The sequence below is a fragment of the Mustelus asterias genome, chromosome 24 (assembly GCF_964213995.1).
Source record: "Mustelus asterias chromosome 24, sMusAst1.hap1.1, whole genome shotgun sequence".
NCBI classification, from domain to species: domain Eukaryota; kingdom Metazoa; phylum Chordata; class Chondrichthyes; order Carcharhiniformes; family Triakidae; genus Mustelus; species Mustelus asterias.
The window spans coordinates 3,957,812-3,980,096 of NC_135824.1; the positions used below are offsets into that span (position 1 = coordinate 3,957,812).

The 22,285-nt window shown below is 43.5% G+C and overlaps 1 protein-coding gene across 1 annotated transcript in view; it reads right to left on the reverse strand.

The window, feature by feature from the left end:
• spg11 (SPG11 vesicle trafficking associated, spatacsin) overlaps positions 1 to 22,285 on the reverse strand; it is a 162,657-nt gene that overhangs the window by 43,021 nt on the left and 97,351 nt on the right. Inside the window, exons 26-27 of the mRNA XM_078241193.1 lie at positions 15,800 to 16,000; positions 13,763 to 13,870 (exon numbers count right to left, since the gene is read on the reverse strand). Coding sequence (XP_078097319.1) covers positions 13,763 to 13,870; positions 15,800 to 16,000 — 309 coding nt within the window. The remainder of the gene's footprint in view (positions 1 to 13,762; positions 13,871 to 15,799; positions 16,001 to 22,285) is intronic.

A 22,285-nucleotide genomic window follows, 5' to 3' on the forward strand; every position in this document is an offset into this window, starting at 1 on the left:
GCAGACTAAATATTAGCAATGTGCGGCATGTTATCTCAGACAGGTTCCAAAATGGAACAGAGCCAGGAAAATAACATATGGGTCAAATTTTGAGAGAAGATATTAGGCTACAATAGGAGATAGGAATCATGTATATAGTTCATTTCCACTTTGATCTTTGTAGCCAAGTAAGGGCTTTTAATACTGGAAAAATAAATAATTTGGAAAATCACTTGATGAGCCACACGTTTGTATAGGAAGTCAATCTCTCGCCTATTCACTACTAAGTAGATACCCGATATCACAAGCATTTTTGACAAAGTGAAAATACTACCCCAAGGGAGGTGCTGATTGTGCAATCAAAAGATGACAATTAAATCACTGCAACCTTGTTATTCTTCACATTGTATGCTTAGCCCCAGTGGATGCACCATTATATAGCTTGAAGCACTCAAAGACAGATGTAACACAAGCCTCTTGGTGAGGTTTTATATACTGGCTTCGAGAATTTGATGCGAGAATTCAGATCGTGACTAAATTTGGCAGCTCAAATCATAGCTTTGCATTTTTTTTGGAAAGAGTGTTTAACAAGTCAATGACCTTTCATCAGAACAGTTCTAACGAAGGTTCATTGACTTGAAATGATAATTCCCTTTCTCTCTCCAAAAGTTACTGCCTGACATGCTGACTTATTTCCACATTTCTACTTTTATACCAGAATCTAATTTACCATTTCTTCCCTTGCTAACTGCACGTGGCTAATTTTGAATTTCACACAAATAAGTTTAAATTAAATAGACCTTTACCCCAACTATTTTCAATAAAATGTTGCAGTTAATAAACTATCTGTCCAAGACATGCATTTATCTGAAAAAGTCATACAGAATCAGAATGTTAACTCTGTTTCTCTCTCCGCAGATGCTGCCAGACCTGCTGAATTTATCTGGCATTTTCTGGTTTTATTTCAGATTTCCAACACCCGTAGTATTTTGGGTTTTTTTTAAAAAACGCATTTACATAGCATCTTTCATGCCCACTGGATGACCCAAAGCATTTTACAGCCAATTAGGGTTGAATTGAATTGTAGTCACTTGCTGTGATGTAGGAAACATGCCACACACTTACACACTCAAAGCTCCCACAAATAGCAACAAGGTAAACAACCAGAGAATCTGCTTTTCTGCTGTTGATAGAGGCATAAATATTGGCCAAGACACACCTCCGAAATCGAATTCAACTGAATTCTTTCACAGGATGTGGGCATCATTGGCAGGATCAGCATTTGTTGCCCATCCCCAAATGCCCTGGAGAAAATGGTGGTGAGCTGTCTCCTTGAACCATTACACTGAACCGCAGTGTTGCTTCATAGGGAGTTCCACAATTCTGACCCAGTGACAGTGAAGGAATGACGATATATTTCCAAGTCAGGATGGTGAGTGGTTTGGAGGGGAACTTGCAGGTGGTGGTGTTCCCATGCATCTGGTGCCCTTGTCTTTCTAGGTCGCAGAGGTCAGGGATTTAGAAGGTTCCGTTGTAAGGAGCGTCAAGTCTCTTGAGCATTGTCCAGCTCTTGGTGCTCGAGAATCTGAGGAGTCGTGAATAGTGCTGAACATTGTGCTAACATCCCTACTTTTGACCTTATGACAGAGAGGTCATTAAATGAAGTAGCTGAAAATGGTTGGTCCAAAGACACTACTCATTCGCCCCTTCTGTATCATCTAAAAGACATATTGCAGGTACTCACCAAGATTCCTTAGGCAGCACCTTCAAAACCCACAACCACCAGCATCTAGAAGTACAAAGGCAAAAGATACCTGGGAACACCACCACCTGGCAGTTCCCCTCCAGTCACTCACCATCCTGACTTGGAAGTATATCGCTGTTCCTTCACTGTCGCTGGGTCAAAATCCTAGAATTCCCTCCTGAACAGCACTGTGGATGCACCTACAACTCGGAGTGCAGCAATTCAAGGAGGCACCTCACCACCACTTTCTGAAGGGCAACTAGAGATGGGCAATAAACGACAGCCTAACCAACGACATCCACATCCCGTAAAACAAATTTTAAAAAAGCTCCTGCAGCAATGTTCTGGGATAGAGATGATTGACCTTCAACAATATAACCATCATCCTGTGTGACAGGTATGATTCCAACCAGTGGAGAATTTTCCCCTCCAAGTCCCATTAATTTCAGTTTTGCCAAGGCTTTTTGATGCCAGAAGAAGTCAAATGCCGCCTTGATGCCACCATTTCTTATACCCATGTTTGGATGAAGGCTGTAATGAGATCAGGAGTTAAATGGTCCTGGCGGAACCCAAACTGAGCTTGGGTGAACATGTCATTGCTGAGTAAGTGCTGCTTAATAGCACTGTCTGCAATTCCGCCCATCACTTTATTGATGATCGAAGAATAGACTGATGGGGCAGTAATTGGCCAGATTGGATTTTTCCTGCTTTTTGTGTAACCTGGAAAATTTTCCACGTTGCCGTGTAGCTGCACTGAACAGCTCGGCTAGGTGTGTGGCTAAGCACAAATATTCAGTAATCTTGCCGTAATGTTGTGAGGCCCATAGCTTTTTCAGTGTCCAATGCCTTGAGCTGTTTCTTGATATAATGTGGAGTGAATCGAGTTGGCTAAAGACTGCAGCATCTGTGGTGCTGGACACTTCAGGTGGAGGTCGAGATGGATCATCCATTTGGCACTTCTGGATGAAGACGGTTGTAAATGCTTCAGCCATGTGGACATGCGGAACCTCGGTATAACAACTCACCTCGCAAGAAGAACTTCCAACCGTGGATCACTCGCTCAATACTGCACTGAAGTGCCAGCATGATTTTTGCATTGAAGTCCCGGGCTCTGACTCAAATGCGAGAGAACCTGTGTATCAGCTGTGGCTCAGCTGGTAGCACCAACTCCTCTTGCTGATAGTCTTCCCATGCTTGTGATAGGAAGAAAATTCCACAATATTGACTATTAACCACAAAGAAACACACAATCTTTGAAATTCTCTATTCCAGAGGATTGCGGATGCTCTGTCTTAGAGTGGATTCAAAGGCAGGATAGGGGGAACCGGTGGGAAAGTGGAGTCGAGGTAGAAGATCAACCATGATCATATTTAATGACAATAATGACATTGATCCACTGGAGCAAGCTGAGTGGGGTGATTGAAAAGCAGCAGTGCTGGTAAGAGATTAATTGGATTAATTGAATTGTTTATTTATTTAATTAGTCAGCTAGTGTGTGTATTTTTTTGGCCTTTACTTTAACAGCAGTTTTTCAAGTTTAAAGTGAAAACTAGAAGTGGGCAGCAAAGGAGTCTGGGAAGGGTTTTTATTTTAACTTTAAAAGTCAGTTACCTGGGAGGTTCCCCCTCAGTAGTAGTTTTTTTTTTTCTCTCGGGCCCCTAGCCCTATAAATTGGTGCAGAGGAGATACCCGATCCTCTACACTGGTAGAGGATCCCACCCTTCCATCCTCCTCTAACCTAATTATAAGTGTGGGGAAGTTTTTTTTGTTTTCTTTTTTTCTTGCTGGTAATGGCTTCAGGGATGGCAGTTCAGGCAGTATGCTGCATCTCCTGTGGGATGTATGTGGTGAGGAAATCCAGTAGTGTTTCAGGAGATTTTAGTTGTAAGAAGTGCATTAGATTGCAGCTTCTGAAGGAGCGTGTAAAGGAGCTGGAGGGGGAGGTAGAGGAACTCCGCATAATTCGGGAGGCGGAGGTGGAAGTTGATAGGAGTTATAGAGAAATAGTAACTCCTAGAAATGAGGCTTGGGTCAATGCCAGGAGGAGGGGTAAGAAGCAATCGGGAAGACAATCCCCTGGGGCGGTTCCCCTCCATAATAGGTTTTCGGTGCTGGAGGCTACAGTTGAGGAGGAATCAACTGAGCATAGAGAGCAGATCTCTGGGGGTGAGCCGAGTGAGAAAGCTCAGGTGGTTAGGGGCTGTAAAAGACTGGGCCTTGTGATTGGGGACTCCACAATTAAGGGGACAGATAGGAGGGTCGGAACTAAAGGTAGGGACTCAGGGTTGGTGTGTTGCCTACCAGGGGCTGGGGTCCGGGATGTGTCTGACAGGGTATTCAGGACTCTTAGGGGGGAGGGAGATAAACCACAAGTTATTGTACATGTGGGGACACACGACATAGGGAGGATAGGGGAAGGGGATATTAGGCAGGGATTTATGGAGTTGGGGTGGAAACTAAAGGCCAAGACTGACAGAGTGGTTATCTCTGGACTCTTGCCTGTACCACGGGATAGTTTAGAGAGGAATAGGGAGAGGGAAGGTTTGAATTCATGGCTGAGGGGATGGTGCAGGAGGGAGGGGTTCAGGTACTTAAGCAATTGGGGCTCGTACTGGGGAAGGTGTGACCTCTATGAGAAGGATGGTCTACACCTTAATCAGAAGGGGACCAATATCCTGGGGGGTAAATTTGCTAAGGCCATGCAGGGAGGTTTAAACTGATTCGGGGGGGGGGGGGAGGGATCCTGAGTAGTGGGGCTGAAAGTGAGGGATGCATGGATGGGGACTGCAATGCACGGCATTGCAGAGGTGGGGTGGAGCAGGGTTTGAAATGTGTATACTTCAATGCCAGGAGTATTCGCAATAAAGTGGGTGAACTTGCAGCGTGGATCAGTACCTGGGACTTCGATGTTGTGGCTATTTCAGAGACATGGATAGAGCAGGGGCAGGAATGGATGCTGCAGGTCCCGGGGTTCAAATGTTTTAGTCGAAGTAGGGAAGGAGGTAGAAGAGGGGGAGGGGTAACATTATTGGTCAGAGATTGTATCACAGTGTCAGAGAGGAGGTTTGATGAGGACTTATCTGTTGAGGTAGTATGGGCGGAGATTAGAAATAGGAGAGGAGAGGTCACCCTGTTGGGAGTCTTTTATAGACCTCCTAAAAGTTCTAGAGAGGTTGAGGAAAGGATTGCGGAGTCAATCCTGCTTAGGAGTGAAAGTAATAGGGCAATTGTTATGGGGGATTTTAACTTGACTAATATTGACTGGAATTGTTATAGCTCTAGCTCGTTAGAGGGGTCAGTTTTTGTTCAAAGCGTGCAGGAAGGTTTTTTGACTCAGTATGTAGACAGGCCAACTAGAGGTGAGGCTATATTGGATCTGGTGCTGGGAAATGAGCCAGACCAGGTGCTAGACTTGGAAGTTGGTGTGCATTTTGGTGATAGTGACCACAATTCGGTTACGTTCACCTTAGTGATGGAAAGGGATAGGCATGAACCTCGGGCCAGTGGTTTTAGCTGGGGGAAGGGTAATTATGAGGCTATTAGGAGAGAATTAGGAAACATAGGTTGGACTAGGAGATTACAGGGACTGGGAACGTCCGACATGTGGAGTTTTTTCAAGGAGCAGCTACTGCGAGTCTGTGATAGGTATGTCCCTGTCAGGCAAGGAGGAATTGGTAGGGCTAGGGAACCGTGGTGCACCAAAAAAGTTTCTTTGTTGGTTAAAAAGAAAAAGGAGGCTTATGTTCGGATGAGACGTGAGCACTCGGGTAGTGCACTAGAAAGCTTTAGATTGGCTAAGAGGGAGTTGAAGAGCGAGCTTAGAAGGGCTAAAAGGGGACATGAGAAGACTTTGGCGGATAGGGTTAAAGAGAATCCTAAGGCGTTCTATAGGTATGTCAAGAACAGAAGGTTGGTTAGGGCAAGTTTAGGGCCAGTTATAGATGGCAGAGGGAAGTTATGTGTGGAACCGGAGGAGATTGGTGAAGCATTGAACCAATATTTCTCTTCGGTGTTCACGCAAGGGGACATGAATATAGCTGAGGAGGACACTGGGTTGCAAGGGAGTAGAATAGACAGTATTACAGTTGATAAGGAGGATGTGCAGGATATTCTGGAGGGTCTGAAAATAGATAAATCCCCTGGTCCGGATGGGATTTATCCAAGGATTCTCTGGGAGGCAAGAGAAGTGATTGCAGCGCCTCTGGCTCTGATCTTCAGGTCGTCGTTGGCCTCTGGTATAGTACCAGAAGATTGGAGGTTAGCGAATGTTGTCCCATTGTTTAAGAAGGGGAACAGAGACTTCCCCGGGAATTATAGACCGGTGAGTCTCACTTCTGTTGTCGGCAAGATGTTGGAAAAAATTATAAGGGATAGGATTTATAGTTATTTGGAGAGTAATGAATTGATAGGTGATAGTCAGCATGGTTTTGTGGCAGGTAGGTCGTGCCTTACTAACCTTATTGAGTTTTTTGAGAAAGTGACCAAGGAGGTGGATGGGGGCAAGGCAGTGGACGTGGTATATATGGATTTTAGTAAGGCGTTTGATAAGGTTCACCATGGTAGGCTTCTGCAGAAAATGCAGATGTATGGGATTGGGGGTGATCTAGGAAATTGGATCAGGAATTGGCTAGCGGATAGGAAACAGAGGGTGGTGGTTGATAGTAAATATTCATCATGGAGTGCGGTTACAAGTGGTGTACCTCAGGGATCTGTTTTGGGGCCACTGCTGTTTGTAATATTTATTAATGATCTGGATGAGGGTATAGTTGGGTGGATTAGCAAATTTGCTGATGACACCAAAGTCGGTGGTGTGGTAGACAGTGAGGAAGGGTGTCGTAGTGTGCAGGAAGACTTAGACAGGTTGCAAAGTTGGGCCGAGAGGTGGCGGATGGAGTTTAATGCGGAGAAGTGTGAGGTAATTCACTTTGGTAGGAATAACAGTTGTGTTGAGTATAGGGCTAACGGGAGGACTTTGAATAGTGTGGAGGAGCAGAGGGATCTAGGTGTATGTGTGCATAGATCCCTGAAAGTTGGGAATCAAGTAGATAAGGTTGTTAAGAAGGCATATGGTGTCTTGGCGTTTATTGGTAGGGGGATTGAATTTAGGAGTCGTAGCGTTATGTTGCAACTGTACACAACTCTGGTGCGGCCGCACTTGGAGTACTGTGTGCAGTTCTGGTCCCCACATTACAGGAAGGATGTGGAGGCTTTGGAGAGGGTGCAGAGGAGGTTTACCAGGATGTTGCCTGGTATGGAGGGGAGATCCTATGAGGAGAGGCTGAGGGATTTGGGATTGTTTTCGCTGGAAAGGCGGCGGCTAAGAGGGGATCTTATTGAAACATATAAGATGATTAGAGGTTTAGATAGGGTGGATAGTGATAGCCTTTTTCCTCTGATGGAGAAATCCAGCACGAGGGGGCATGGCTTTAAATTGAGGGGGGGTAGTTATAGAACCGATGTCAGGGGTAGGTTCTTTACCCAGAGGGTGGTGAGGGATTGGAATGCCCTGCCAGCATCAGTAGTAAATGCGCCTAGTTTGGGGGCGTTTAAGAGATCCGTAGATAGGTTCATGGACGAAAAGAAATTGGTTTAGGTTGGAGGGTCACAGTTTTTTTTTTTAACTGGTCGGTGCAACATCGTGGGCCGAAGGGCCTGTTCTGCGCTGTAATGTTCTATGTTCTATGTTCTAATAGGCTCTGGGGATTATATGGTTTACAACAGCTGCAATTTCCAATGCTCTGCAGCTGGAAGTTGTGGGGAGGTGGCTGGATCATTAAGAAGTCTCACAACACCAGGTTAAAGTCCAACAGGTTTATTTGGTAGCACGAGCTTTTGGAGCACTGCTCCTTCATCAGGTGAGTCTCCTCATGAGCGGTGCTCCGAAAGCTCGTGTACCAAATAAACCTGTTGGACTTTAACCTGGTGTTGTGAGACTACTTACTGTGCCTACCCCAGTCCAACGCCGGCAACTCCACATCATGGATCATTAAGAGTTAGTGATATCTTTAATTTTCTACCAGTAGTGAGGTGAAGCTTGGAAGATTTCATTGCACTATCAGAAATTTACATTCAGGAGAGCTCACGAGGCTGCAGGACAGCATATTACAGACACTCTGCATCTTAAACAGCAACTACCCATTAATTAACCTGAAGCTCAGAGATAACAATACAGTGCTGATAGATATTGCTCTTGTAATGCTGCTTCACTGGATTAAAACTGGCTGGAGGAGCTTTCTCTGCATTATTCTGTCACGTGCACCATTTACAAAAGTTTATCCTGGGAAGCAGCCAGAAGCATGGACCACGTCATCGCAGATGGCATTCAGCTTGGGGATGTTATGATCAGCACCAGGGGGAGCTGGATTTCAGCCAAGCCAAGCATCTGGTCAGATTTTAAAAGTGCTTCAAAATCTTTTCCTGGTGCTCCTTATTGAAGAAAAAAATGCCAAGCTGATCTTAAGGGGAAGTCCATCTTATTTCATCACCCAACTTTATATTCTGACCAAGCATTCAACTTGCAGGGCTGTGTTGTTGTTGACAGTCACGTCGAGTCCACTGCTTCACTGACAACCTAATTGCCAACATATTCCACATGAGATGTCACTGTATAAATGATTTGGTCTTATTAAAACTTGCCAGAGAATTCTTGGCTGGCAAATAAGCCTTTGTGAGCTATGGCATGCTCAATTTAACAGTGCAACTACCTTTCTCTTGCAAGACTTCAGGCCTTTTTATGGCAAAAACATTCTCAATAAACTATTCACAAACTTCAAAACTCTGTGAAAGCAAAAATAATCTATTTTAAGCCAATTGTCAACCATGGATTGCATGTCATGGGAATTCTTTATTGCGTTTACTGGGAAATCGGCAAGAAGCCACCTATGACGTTGAAATTCAGGAATCGTTTTGCCTGTTGAGCTGCAATGAAACCCCGACAGGGACATTAGGCACAGTGTTCCAGCTCATTATGTCAATTGATTCGCCTTCCAAAAAAAAAATACATAATGGCACCAACCGTTATGTTGGATTCCTTCACAGCTTTTGTAATAAGTGTTCACTGTCAGACAACACTGCACAACATTACTCAATGTTAAATGTTCTGAAGAAAGAAAACGACAAAATGTCTCAAGAGTATCCACCATTTCCCACAGTTCAGACCAGTCAGTTTTATTGCCAGGTCAATCCCAGAAGTGGGCTCCAGAGTGAAGAAATGGGAAGGTTCGTTTTCTTATGGATCTCCTAGGAGGCTCTAAGACACAGATGACATTTAGAGGTGAAGTGTTCATAATGAACAATTGCTTCCTTGTCATGTTTGATATATAAAAATATATACACACGCACACTGTACATTACAAGGATTCCATGGCATTTGGTTGCTACATTTTTCTGTTAAAGTCAATAAATACATTAAATGACAGTACACTGGTGAATTAAGACAATATAAAACTCAATAGCAAAAAACAGCCTTGTGTTCACAAATCCCCATGCATTTTTGTTTTAGCCTCAGGATTGTTTTACTGAGCTGCAGTTGCTGCCAGTAACTATGTCCATGTTTACCTACAGGTCAGAATTATGACTGAAAAAAGGCAAAGGGGCATTTGCCCCAGAATTTCCTCTACAGCACATTCTAAATTACAAGAACTTTCCTTTCAATTTTAGGATTCAGCAAGTCCAGGAGCGATGAGAGATTTGGGCTCATTCATTGACAATTACATCATCATGGAGTTTAGTGCGAGTTATTGGAAAAGTTATAAATTGCTAGACCAATTTCATTACTTCAGTAATTGCACTCCCTAGGAAAACTAGTTATTGGCTCCAAATTAATACAACAATTAAACATAGCTCCAGTTTTACATAGAGGGCTGAAAATTCAGCCATGTTCATCAAGCACAGAGAGACCCTAATCTGTAAACATCAAGTTCTCAAGTGCAAAATAACAAACATCTGGCCCAGACTGCACTTTAGGATTTAGCATTTGAAATGCGGCAATATCAAACTCTTACTTTGAGGTAGAGTTACTATTCCTTCAGCTCACTAATTGACTTGTGACTGAAAATTGAAACTGCAACACTTAAGTTGAGCAATTGCAGAGCTGACCACAATTCAAGCTTCCAACAAAAAAGCAAAGCATTACGTTTGGGAAAATTACCTACACCAATCGAGTTCAAACTTACTCAAGTATTGTAATGAGAGATTAACTTTGTATTCTGTGTAGGTAAAGAAAGCTGTGTGCATGTCGGTGTGTGTGTGCATGGTTAATTAAACAGGGAGAAGGTTACTAGAGACAGGTTGCTCTGAGGGCTAAGAGATAAAAGATTAAAGGTGTTAGGTTGATGCATTTATAGTGAGGTTATGCTGGGTTTAAATTACAGGTAAATAGGTTGGATCTAAAATTTGCATCGAGATAAGTGGGAAACTTGGTTTTTCAGCTATTTGCAAAAGGAATTGAGAGGTGACAAGGAACACTTGCATCTCACAAATGTTTCTTGAGTAAACAGGGATGAGATATTAAGTTTAATTCACCCGAAAGTAGAGGCAAAATAGAAAGCATGAAAGATTTTTATATTTGGAGAAGTTGAGTTGAACGAGGGGTTTGAGGACAATGGAACTGGAGATGAAGGGGGAAAATATTCAAGGAGGGATGATTAACCGAGTGTGGTGGTGAGAGAAGAAAGCCCTGAAGGCCAGCTCCTTTGCGTATGAGCTGCTGTGAAAGTTTTGAATTGGAAGCAGCCACCCAGTGTTAAGTCAGATGTATTTTCTTTTCCAACATGCAGTTTATTTCTGAATCTCCTTTTTGAATTTCACATCAGACTGGAAGTGTTCGAGAAGTGACAACAATTCCTTGACTTGGGTGAAATTAGTGGTTTTTATGGTTAAAAATTTATAATGGGGTTGTTGCCACGAGGCAATTTATTTGTGTACCCCTAGTCTGGACTCCCCCATCATTGGGAACATTCTTTCTGAATCTACCCTGTCTAATAGGATTTTTAAAGTTTCTATGAGATCTCTTCTCACTCTTCTAAACTCCAGTAAATATAATCCTAACCGACTTAGTCTCTCCTCATATAACAAGACCTGCCATCCCAGGAATCCACCTGGTAAACCTTTACGATACTCTCTCTATAGCAAGGATATCCTTCCTCAGATGAGGACACCAAAACTGCACACAATACTCCAGGTGTGGCCTCACCAGTGCCCTATACAATTGCAGCAAAACGTCCCTATCCTTATACACAAATCCTCTTTCTATCAAGGCCAACATATTATTCGCAGGAGCAGTAAAAATATTGGCTTGTCAGGTGATGGCTGCAGTTTTACTACCAATATTCCCCCCTTGCATATGCAGGAGTTTAGTTATAACAATAGGGATAAATATATCCCTGTGCATTCATACCAGGATTTTATTATAATGAACCTGTAAAAATGTTTGGTTCAAGACTATGGTGTCCAATTCTGGGCACCACACAATGGGAAGGCTGTAAAGGCATTCGCGAGGATACAGAAAAGATTTACAGGAATGGTCCCAAGGATGTAGAACTTCAGCCATGCAGATAGATTGGTGAAGCTAGGGCTTTTCTCATAGAGTCATGGAAGTTTACAGCATGGAAACAGGCCCTTCGGCCCAACTTGTCCATGCCACCCTTTTTTTTTAAAAAACCCCTAAGCTAATCCCAATTGCCCGCATTTGGCCCATATCCCTCTATACCCATCATACCCATGTAACTATCTAAATGCTTTTTAAAAGATAAAATTGTACCCACCTCTATTACTACCTCTGGCAGCTTGTTCCAGACACTACCACCCTCTGTGTGAAGGAATTGCCCCTCTGGACACTTTTGTATCTCTCCCCTCTCACCTTAAACCTATGCCCTCTAGTTTTAGACTCCCCTACCTTTGGGAAAAGATATTGACTATCTACCTTGTCTATGCTCCTCATTATTTTATAGACCAAAACCTCTAAGGTCACCCCTCAGCCTCCTACGCTCCAGAGAAAAAAGTCTCAGTCTATTCAGCCTCTCCTTATAACTCAATCCATCAAGTCCTGGTAGCATCCTTGTAAATCTTTTCTGCACTCTTTCTAGTTTAATAATATCCTTTCTATAATAGGGTGACCAGAATTGCACACAGTATTCCAAGTGTGGCCTTACCAATGTCTTGTACAACTTCAACAAGACGTCCCAACTCCTGTATTCAATGTTCTGACCAATGAAACCAAGCATGCCAAATGCCTTCTTCACCACTCTGTCCACTTGTGACTCCACTTTCAAGGAGCTATGAACATGTACCCCTAGATCTCTTTGTTCTGTAACTCTCCCCAATGCCCTACCATTAACTGAGTAAGTCCTGCCCTGGTTCAACCTACCAAAATGCATTACCTCGCATTTGTCTAAATTAAACTCCATCTGCCATTCGTTAGCCCACTGGCCCAATTGATCAAGATCCCGCTGCAATTGGAGATAACCTTCCTCACTGTCCACCATGCCACCAATCTTGGTGTCATCTGCAAAGTTACTAACCATGCCCCCTATATTCTCATCCAAATCATTAATATAAAGGACAAATAACAGTGGGCCCAGCACTGATCCCTGAGGCACACCGCTGGTCACAGGCCTCCAGTTTGCAAAACAACTCTCTACAACCACCCTCTGGCTTCTCCTCAAAGACCGTAAGATTACCATGGATACTTGATAAAAGTTTTCAAACTCGTGAGGGCTCTGGGAGAGAGTAAATAGGCAGAAACTGTTCCTGTTGGCTGAGAACACCAATTTAGGATAGTGGTATTGTTACTGGACTTGTAATCCAGAGACTCAGGGTAGTGCTCTGGGGAGCCGTGTTTGAATCCCACCACAGCAGATAGTGAAATTTGAGTTCAGTAAAAATATGCAACTAAAAGTCTAAGGAAACCATTGTTGATTGTTGTAAAAACCCATCTGGTTTTTGATTTGATTGATGATTGTCACATGTATTAACATACAGTGGAATGTATTGTTTCTTGCGTGCTATACAGACAAAATATACCGTTCATAGAGAAGGAAACAAGAGAGTTCAGAATGTAGTGTTACAGTCATTGCTAGGGTGTAGAGAAAGATCAGTTTAGTGCAAGTTAAGTCCATTCAAAAGTCTGACAGCAGCAGGGAAGTAGCTGTTCTTGAGTCGGTTGGTACCTGACCTCAGACTTTTGTATCTTTTTCCCGAAGGAAGAAGGTGGAAGAGAGAATGTCTGGGATGCGTGGTGTCCTTAATTATGCTGGCTGCTTTGCCGAGGCAGCGGAAAGTGTAGACAGAGTCAATGGATGGGAGGCTGGTTCCATTAGGAAAGAAAATCTGCCGTCCTTACCTGGTCTGGCCTACATGTGACTCTAGACACACGGCATGTTGGCTTACTCTTAAATGCCCTGACAAGCCATTCAGCTCAAGGACAATAAATGATTGAACAATAACAAGGCCGAATGCCATGATGTGGAGATGCCAGCATTGGACTGGGGTGGGCACGATAAGAAGTCTCACAACACCAGGTTAAAGTCCAACAGGTTTATTTGGAATCATGAGCTTTCAGAGCGCTGCTTCTTCATTAGGTGAGTGGAGTAGGCCAGGAGTGTAAAGATTAGACCAGGTAAGAGTGGAACTGAACTTGGTGGATTATTTTGGAAAGCAGGAGAGGTAAAGTGTGAATGGAGCAAGAGGCAACAGGAACATGAGAAAAGGGGAGGCAGATTCAATAGAAACCTTCAAAAGTGAATTGGATAATTATTTGAAAAGATTACAGGACTACAGGGCAGGGAAATGGAACCCAGTGAGTTGCTCTCCCAGAGAACCGGCACAGACATGACAGGGGCAATAGGCTCCTTCTGTGTTGTGACCGTTCTGTGATTCTATTTGCTTCGACCCAGGATCTGACTCTTGCACTCCTAAAACTTTTGATTTTTCATTTCCAACAGCCGAGAACTGCTGCAAAATCTCTGATTTATTGCACTTTGCACTCTGTACTGTTCCCAACACAATGCAGTTCAGCGCGCTGACAAATTACAGACTCACAGACAGTAGGCATTTCTGGAATTCCTGAAGTTTCAACTTTGATTCTTGGTGATTTTTGTGTTCTATGCACATTTCATACATCTCCAGCATGTAGACCCAGGGACAGTCCTTTAAACAAAAAAGGTTCAAGATAAGCCAATGTGCAGGAAGAGCAGGCCATTTATTGTCATAGATGTACAGCAGTGGATGTTCTGTTCAGTTACAACAATGGAATCACACTTTGGCCCAAAGATATGCCACTTGCAATATTAGTACTGTTAAGTGTTCTAGATTGGCCATTCTGTAGAAGGCAGTCCACAGAATCACAGTTAGCACCAAGAAAAACGATCAGTTAATCCTATATTTTTTGGTGGTATTTATTAGGGGTGGAAAGTTGCTCAAAGAGATCAATTTTCGTTATTAGGCCCCATTCAAATTTCTTTCTTCTTCAAATATGGTCCTTGAACCTTTACCATTCTCTCCAATGAGCGGACAGAATCCTGTTTTAGTGAGAATGACACCTTCAACAACGCAGTGTCACACTTTAAATGCTAGGCTTAATTTTGAGGCGCTCCATCATGGCGAAATAGCAGAAATGTCCGAAAATCCTAAGTCCCGGCCTGAGCACAGTATTTGCTATTGGTAGGCCAGGAGGATGCAGATTAGACTAGGTAAGAGCAGAACTAAACTTGGAAGATTATTTTGGAAAGCAGGAGAGGTAAAGTACCCCTTTGGATAAGGTCCTGACTCACCTCTGGGAGAGGTAAGGCACGCTTTGAGATTGTTAAAAGTAAACACAATTGTGCATAAAAACTGCTTAAACTCATAGGATCTGTCGACACTGTTAATGGATTTAACTCTGCTCGAATTGAAATTTTTTAAAAAAATTTGGAGTTCAAAATCAATCAGTACTGGATATTTCATTCAGTCTGTTGATTGAAGCTTGAGGTTCATCATTGTAGGATTTGTGCTGCAATGATTGGTTTAACATTATGATAATGGGGGTGTCTATTAAGTGAGCAGTTTGACAGCTCCGAGTGGTTATAGAATAGAAATGTTTGTTTTCATAAGAGATTAGCTGAAAGAATTTCTATGTATTGAGCTTGTTTTTTTAAATGAATGAGTTTTTTTAAAAAATAGCGACACCATCAATAGACACAACTCTATTTTATGTCCATGTGGCTCGAGGTTTGCCCATGGTGGGTACTAGATCAGTTGGCACAGGAGATTATAAAGGGCCAATTGGTTGTGTAGAGGGGTAGGTGGGGTGCATGGGGTCAGGAGAGGGTGAGGGGTGATGGCTGTTTTTGTTTTAATCCTTTTTAAAAATTGAATTCAATGAAGTACCAGAGTTCAGAAGCAGATCTTTCACCCAGCCCGCCTTTACCCTGCAGCCTCCGCACTAAATTTAGCCCACACCAACAAAAATTAGAACTTCAGGCCAGCATTTTTAAAGGTCAGGTTCAGAGCCCGAATTCTCTCACCCCTGTCCACCCAACCCAGGGGCAAAAATCTGGATCCAAGTTCCTGTTTTCGTGCAGGGTTCGAAGCCAAGCACGAGCGCAAGCAAGTCTAGCTGATACAAGACTTGGAAGAAATTTTAACCTAAACTGCCCAGCGTTAAGTTTACATATCATAATTTTATTTTGTGATCTGTAAAACGTTCAGGCATATTTCCAAATGTAACCAATTGTAGTAGAGAGCACACCATCACGCTATTGCAGTATAGGGGAGCTGTACAGCTGAACCCCACTCTCTCCTCGATAGGCAATCTTTCCTGCTGGGGTCAGTAAACAGCAATCAGCTTTAGGAACCCAGGCTGATTGTCCCAGATGTAGGGAGGGCAACAATGAAGTCTGTAGCAATCAAACTGTTACCTTCGCTGAAACTAGCCAGCTTTGGTGCGAGACCAAGGATTACACTTGGGGCTGTGATGACTCAACATGGAGTCGAGTTTTGCTCTCTACACCGGTTTCTTCCTCTGTACCATCTTGTTCTATTCACTGGCTAAAAATTCAAAAAGAAGCATCGAATGAAAAAACACATGTCCTGCACTACCTTCTGAAAAAGCTGAAACCCTCGGACAAGTTGTTTGCTTTTTCTTCTTTCCAGTAACACTTTCCACATCAGTGACAGATCGTGGAGATTCCATTCATGATATTCTATCGAATCATTAATGTGCTTTGTAGCTTCAGAGATGATCGCATCATCCGATGACATCATTATCCAAACACAAAGGCACTGCAGAATATCGGTTTCCTGTGAATGAAGAAGTGAGCAATTACTCCCAGCAACAGCAGAGCAATCACAGACAAGGGCGAGAATTAAAGCCATCAAATCTGAAGTCCCTGCCTCAGACTTCATCTTGTCTCTACTTCCAACTTCCCTCTTACACAGTTTCACCTTGGGGCGATGGTCTGCATCTTGGCTTTTCAAATTTTGTTTCTTAATTCTATTGCTCAGAAGATAATATGTTGATAGACGGAGACATTCTAAGTTTAGGAGCTTTTTTTTTATTTTTGAGAATATTCAATATATTCTTTGCCTGGGAGAACTCAGGTTTCAAAGATTAGACAACATAAATCAATAATAAAACCACTTCTGCATTTTATCCATTAATTGATTGATTGTGCCTGTCCCAGTGAAAACCTAGCTTCATATAATTATGATTTATAGACACATGGACTTCATTGTATGATGAATGTTCTGGTTAAAATCGGTTCAGAGCAATTGTTACCGTTTTAAATAGTTTCATGCATAAATTTGACTTATGAGCAAGGTCACTGAATCAACTGCATACCATATGCCAAGTTCCTTCAGCATCATGGGAATAAATCTACAATTAAGCAGCACCGAGTTCATATTAAAATACATTCTACCTTAAATGATATCCTGTCACCAAGGAGAAATTTCAGGTCATTCACGTGCGATGTCACTATTGAGTTAAATTTAGCTCTGAACAGTTTAAATGTTCAGTTATTTTTATTCTTTCAGTGGATGTGGGTTTATTGCCCAACCCCGACTGCCCATGTGAAGGTGGTGATGAGCTACCTTCTTGAACTGCTGCAGTTCATGTGGTTTAAGATGGGAATTCCAGGATTTTGACCCAGTGACAGTGAAGGAACGGCAATAGAGTTCCAAGTCAGAATGGTGCCTGCCTTGAAGGGAACTTGCAGGTGGTAGTAATGAGAGCAGGATATGAAAGGTGCTCTCAACAGGCTGGTGAGTTGCTGCTGCGCCTCTTGTAGATGGTACACACTGCTGAGAATGTGCATCGGTGAAGGAGGAAGTGAATGCTGAAGGTGTCGTCGAGCTTCTTGAGTGTTGTTGGAGCTGCATTTATAGAGTCATAGAGGTTTACAGCATGGAAACAGGCCCTTTGGCCCAAATTGTCCATACCGCCTTTTTTTTTTAAAACCCCGAAGCTAGTCCCAATTGCCTGCATTTGGCCCATATCCCTCTATACCCATCTTACCCATGTAACTGTAAATGCTTTTTAAAAGATAAAATTGTTCCCGCCTCTATTACTACCTCTGGCAGCTTGTTCCAGACACTCACCACCCTGTGTGTGAAGAAACTGCCCCTCTGGACACTTTTGTATCTCTCCCCTCTCACCTTAAACCTATGTCCTCTAGTTTTAGACTCCGCTACCTTTGTCCAGGTAAGTGGAGAGTATTCCATCACACTCCTGACTTGTGCCTTGTCGATGGTGGCCAGGTTTTGGGACATCAGGAGGCAAGTTCCACACTGCAAAATGCCTAGCCTCCGACCTGCTCTTTGTAGCCACATTATTTATATGGCTAGTCCAGTTCAGTTTCTGGTCAATAGCAATCCCCAGGATGCTGATAGTGGGACGTCAGCAATGGTAATGCCATTGAATGCCAGGGCTGTCAGGATAATATACTTGCACACCACATCAGTCTTGCGACAGTGAGGCCCATTAACACATTAAGGGAGGAAAAGTATGTACTGTTAGAATGACTTCAGCCCAGCAAGGCAAAGCTGTAAGCTGCTAGGCAGGCAGTAGCTAAAATTAGTTACAGTGCAGCGGATAATTCCTGGACACAGGGGACAGTGCAAGATCAAGCTTCTTGGCTTCCTAGTTGGAGGTTGAATAGTAATCTGGACTGAAGGTCAAACAGAGTTTTTAAAAAATCCTTTCACAGTTTAGCAACTTGTTCCAAAAGATTTTCCATGCATGTAGCCTGCTAACAGGGATAGTATAGTGCACTTCATCACTTTCCATATTACAAGCAGTTTGTACAAGTATGTACTATCTGCAAGATGCACTGCAGCAACTCACCAAGGTTTCTTTGACAGCACTTCCCAAATCCACAACCACTACAATCTAGAAGGACAAGGGCAGCAGATGCATGGGAACATCACCACCTGCAAGTTCCCCTCCAAGCCACACACCATCCTGACATATCACCGTTCCTTCAGTGTTGCTCGGTCAAAATTGTGGAACTCCTTTCCAAATTGGGTGTACCTACACATATGGGCTGCAGTAGTTCAAGAAAGCAGCTCACCACGACTTCCTCAAAGAAAATTAGGAATGGGCAACAAATATGTGCAGTTAGGTGCATTGGCCATGCTAAATTGCCTCTTGGTGCCCAAAGGTGTGTAGGTTAGATGGATTATCATGGTTACGGATTATGGGGATAGGACAAAGGGGAGGGCATGGCTGGAATGCTCTTTCGGAGAGTCAGTGCAGTCTCAATGGGCCGAATGGCCTCTTTCTGCACTGTAGGGATTCTATGGTAAAATATCAGCCAAGCTTTCAAATCCCACATCCCATTGTAAAGATTTTTAAAAATTCAAACTGGTCAGAAAACATTTTGCTGGTACATTCAGTGAATACTTTGTTTTTCATTGATTTTATAATTTCAGAAATAGCAATGAGTGAAATACAAGGCTTTCTAGTCTATATGTTTTGAATACAAATGATTTGTCCACAATATCAAATTAATAACTTCAAAGGATCACAATTTTACATAAATTCAGAGCTTTGTAATTCAAATTATTGCTCATTAACAGTTGGTGAAAGTGTTGAAAAGTGAATGTCTGTCAACATGGGACACACACACAGCCACACACACACAGCCACACAAATGCTCTCCTGGACGAGAGTTTGGTGCTTGGGGTCATTTAATTGGATGGGAGGGTTCCAAGTGGGTCCCTGCTACCTTCTGTTCTGCCCTGGTTAAGTCTGAGGCATGAAGACTCCTTCCTGTGCCCACCGACAATTGAAGCCCTGAAGTGGTCAATTAACGCCCACTTAACGATATCATGCTACAGCTGGCATTTAACCAGTGGTGGTTGTTGAACTTGCCATGTGGGAAGGCACCCAGGAAGGAGGGAGGCCACAGACAGCCACCCGATTGGCTGCCGATCCCTTCCCCTGCAATCCTCCTCCTGCCATCATTCACCTGGGTGCCTTGGCGAGCCAGGGCCTCTGGTGTGTATCTTATGTGGCAGCAGTCACCACATCCCAAGTTATGCTGCTGAGCAATGAAGTGCTGCCTGCCTTTGACCGGCCAGGGGTTCTTGGCAGCGTTGGGGAGTGGACTGCTTCCAGGGTCCTTAATCTCAGGGAAGCCCCACCACTGGCCAGTCATGCCTCATGGATGCTTAATGCAGCTAGCCTTCCTGAAAAGAAGCAATGTGGGACCCTTGCTGGTTCGTCAGATGGGCAAGCCCTTTGTTGATTATAAGGACCACTAAATAAATTACACTGCCCCTGCTAATCTAACCCTCAATTCACAGACTTTCAAAAGAACTTTCAAGACTGGATAGGATTGGATTGTTTTCTTTAGAACAGAGGAGGCAGAAAGGGGACATGATTGAGGTGTATAAGATTATGAGGGATTTGGACAGGGTAAATAGGAAGCAGCTGTTCCCCTTGGTTGAGGGGTCAATCACAAGGGGACATATTTTTAGAGTGAGGCGCAAATGGGGGTTTTGAGAAAAAAAATTCACTCAGAGGGTGGTGAAACTCTAGAAGGTAGCGGAGGCTGGAAATCTTACTACCATCAATAAGTATTTGGATGAGCATTTGAAATATTATAACATTCAAGGATATGGGACAAGCGCTGGAAGATGGAATTTGCGCGCCTTTGGTGGTAGTTATTGCCAGGGCAGGCTCGATGGGCCGGTTGTCACTAAGCAGTTGGCAAGAAGGTTTCTCGATGGGCCGAAGGGCCTTTTCTGCACTGTACAACTCTATGACTCTATAACTCAGAGGAAAAAGACATTTCCAAAACCCCTTAACTAGGATCATTTTTAAAAAGCACAGAAAGATGCCATTAACCCTTGTGTGCTGGTGGTAGTCCTGCAATTGGTACTATAAATTCAGTAATCTGCTTTCTGGTGCCTTATTCGAAGAATTATACTTGTGGACTTTGCTTTGTGAAGCATGTTTTTCTCTGAAATCTCACTTGCTGATTGTCTAGTTGTTTTTGCATTTCACACTCAGAAAAACACAGCTAAACGGTGTTTCAAAATGTTGTCAATCAATTCCTCTGCACGACTGAAGCAATATCTGGGTTTGTTTATCAGAATAATAAAACTGCGATCACATAGAATTCCTAGAATGTGATTGAAATGGAATAAGTTTTTTAAAAAAATGTATGGAACTTGGGTGAGTAATTCAAAATCTGATGTTTTGTTTTACAAATTGAAAATCCAAGATGTAGGTCTGAGGTTCATAGCAAAGCATATCACAATGATTGAAGGGAAGATTGATACAAATCAGCAATTTTTGATTACATCATTTTAAAACATTCCTCTAATCAGCAGGATGGAGTTTGTTGGATGTTGTAAATTGGTATTAGATTTGTTTGCTTGAGTGTTTTATTTTAAAAAGATCAGAGGCCAGGAATTCTGCAGAGAGTGGGCGGCACGGTAGCACAGTGGTTAGCACTGCTGCTTCACAGCTCCAGGGACCTGGGTTCGATTCCTGGCTTGGGTCACTGTCTGTGTGGAGTTTGCACATTCTCCTCGTGTCTGCGTGGGTTTCCTCCGGGTGCTCCGGTTTCCTCCCACCGTCCAAAGATGTGCAGGTTAGGTTGATTGGCCATGCTAAAATTGCCCCTTCGAGTCCTGAGATGTCTAGGTTAGAGGGATTAGTGGGTGGGATATGGGGATAGGGCCTGGGTGGGATTGTGGTCGGTGCAGACTCGATGGGCCGAAGGGCCTCTTTCTGCACTGTAGGGTATCTATCTATCTATCTAGAGTAACTCACCTCCTGACTCTCCAAAATCTACAAGGCACAAATCAGGAGCGTGATGGAACACTCTCCGCTTGGCTGGATGAGTGCAGCTCGAACACTGAAGCAGCTCAACACATCCAGGAAAAAAGCAGCCCGTTTGACTGGCACACCATCCTCCACCTTCAACATTCACTCCCTCCACCACTAACTCACAGAGGCAGCAGTGTGTATATCTACAAGATGCACTGTAGCAACTCACCAAGGCTCCTTAGACAGTACCTTCCAGAACCCCAACCTCTTATCGCCTAGAAAGACAAGGGCAGCTGATGCATGGGAACATCACCACCTGCAAGTTCCCCTCCAAGCCACACACCATCCCAGACTTGGAACTACATTACTGTTCCTTCACTGGGTCAAAACCCCTGGAACTTTCTCCCTAATCGAGGGATTGAGTTTAGGAGTCGGGAGATAATGCTGCAGCTTTATAGGACCCTGGTTAGACCCCACTTGGAGTACTGCGCGCAGTTCTGGTCACCTCATTACAGGAAAGGTGAAGCAGCAGTGCTAACCACAGGAAAGATGTTGAAGCCATTGAAAGGGTGCAGAGGAGATTTACAAGGATGTTGCCTGGATTGGGGGGCATGCCTTATGAGGATAGGTTGAGGGAGCTTGGTCTCTTCTCCCTGGAGAGACGAAGGATGAGAGGTGACCTGATAGAGGTTTACAAGATGTTGAGAGGTCTGGATAGGGTAGACTCTCAGAGGCTATTTCCAAGGGCTGAAATGGTTGCTACGAGAGGACACAGGTTTAAGGTGCTGGGGGGTAGGTACAGAGGAGATGTCAGGGGTAAGTTTTTCACTCAGAGGGTGGTGGGTGAGTGGAATCGGCTGACGTCGGTGGTGGTGGAGGCAAACTTGTTGGGGTCTTTTAAGAGACTTCTAGATGAGTACATGGGATTTAATGGGATTGAGGGCTATAGATAGGACTAGAGGTGGGGATGTGATCGGCGCAACTTGTGGGCCGAAGGGCCTGTTTGTGCTGTGGCTTTCTATGTTCTATGTTCTAACCACACAATGGGTGGGCCTACATCACATGGGCTGCAAGTTCAAGAAGGCAATTCATCACCACCTTCTCAATGGCAAATAGGGATGGGCAATAAATGCTGGTCTTGCCAGCGACTCATTCATGTGAATGAGTACCTTTTTAAAAAAAAATGAAAAGCCCGGGCATCTGGGAGAAGAAAAACTTTACAATCTGTAAGGAAAAAAAAAGATTCTAGCTAAGAGGATTCAGTAACACAAGTAGAACAAGATGTCACAGTCTCAGAATACAGG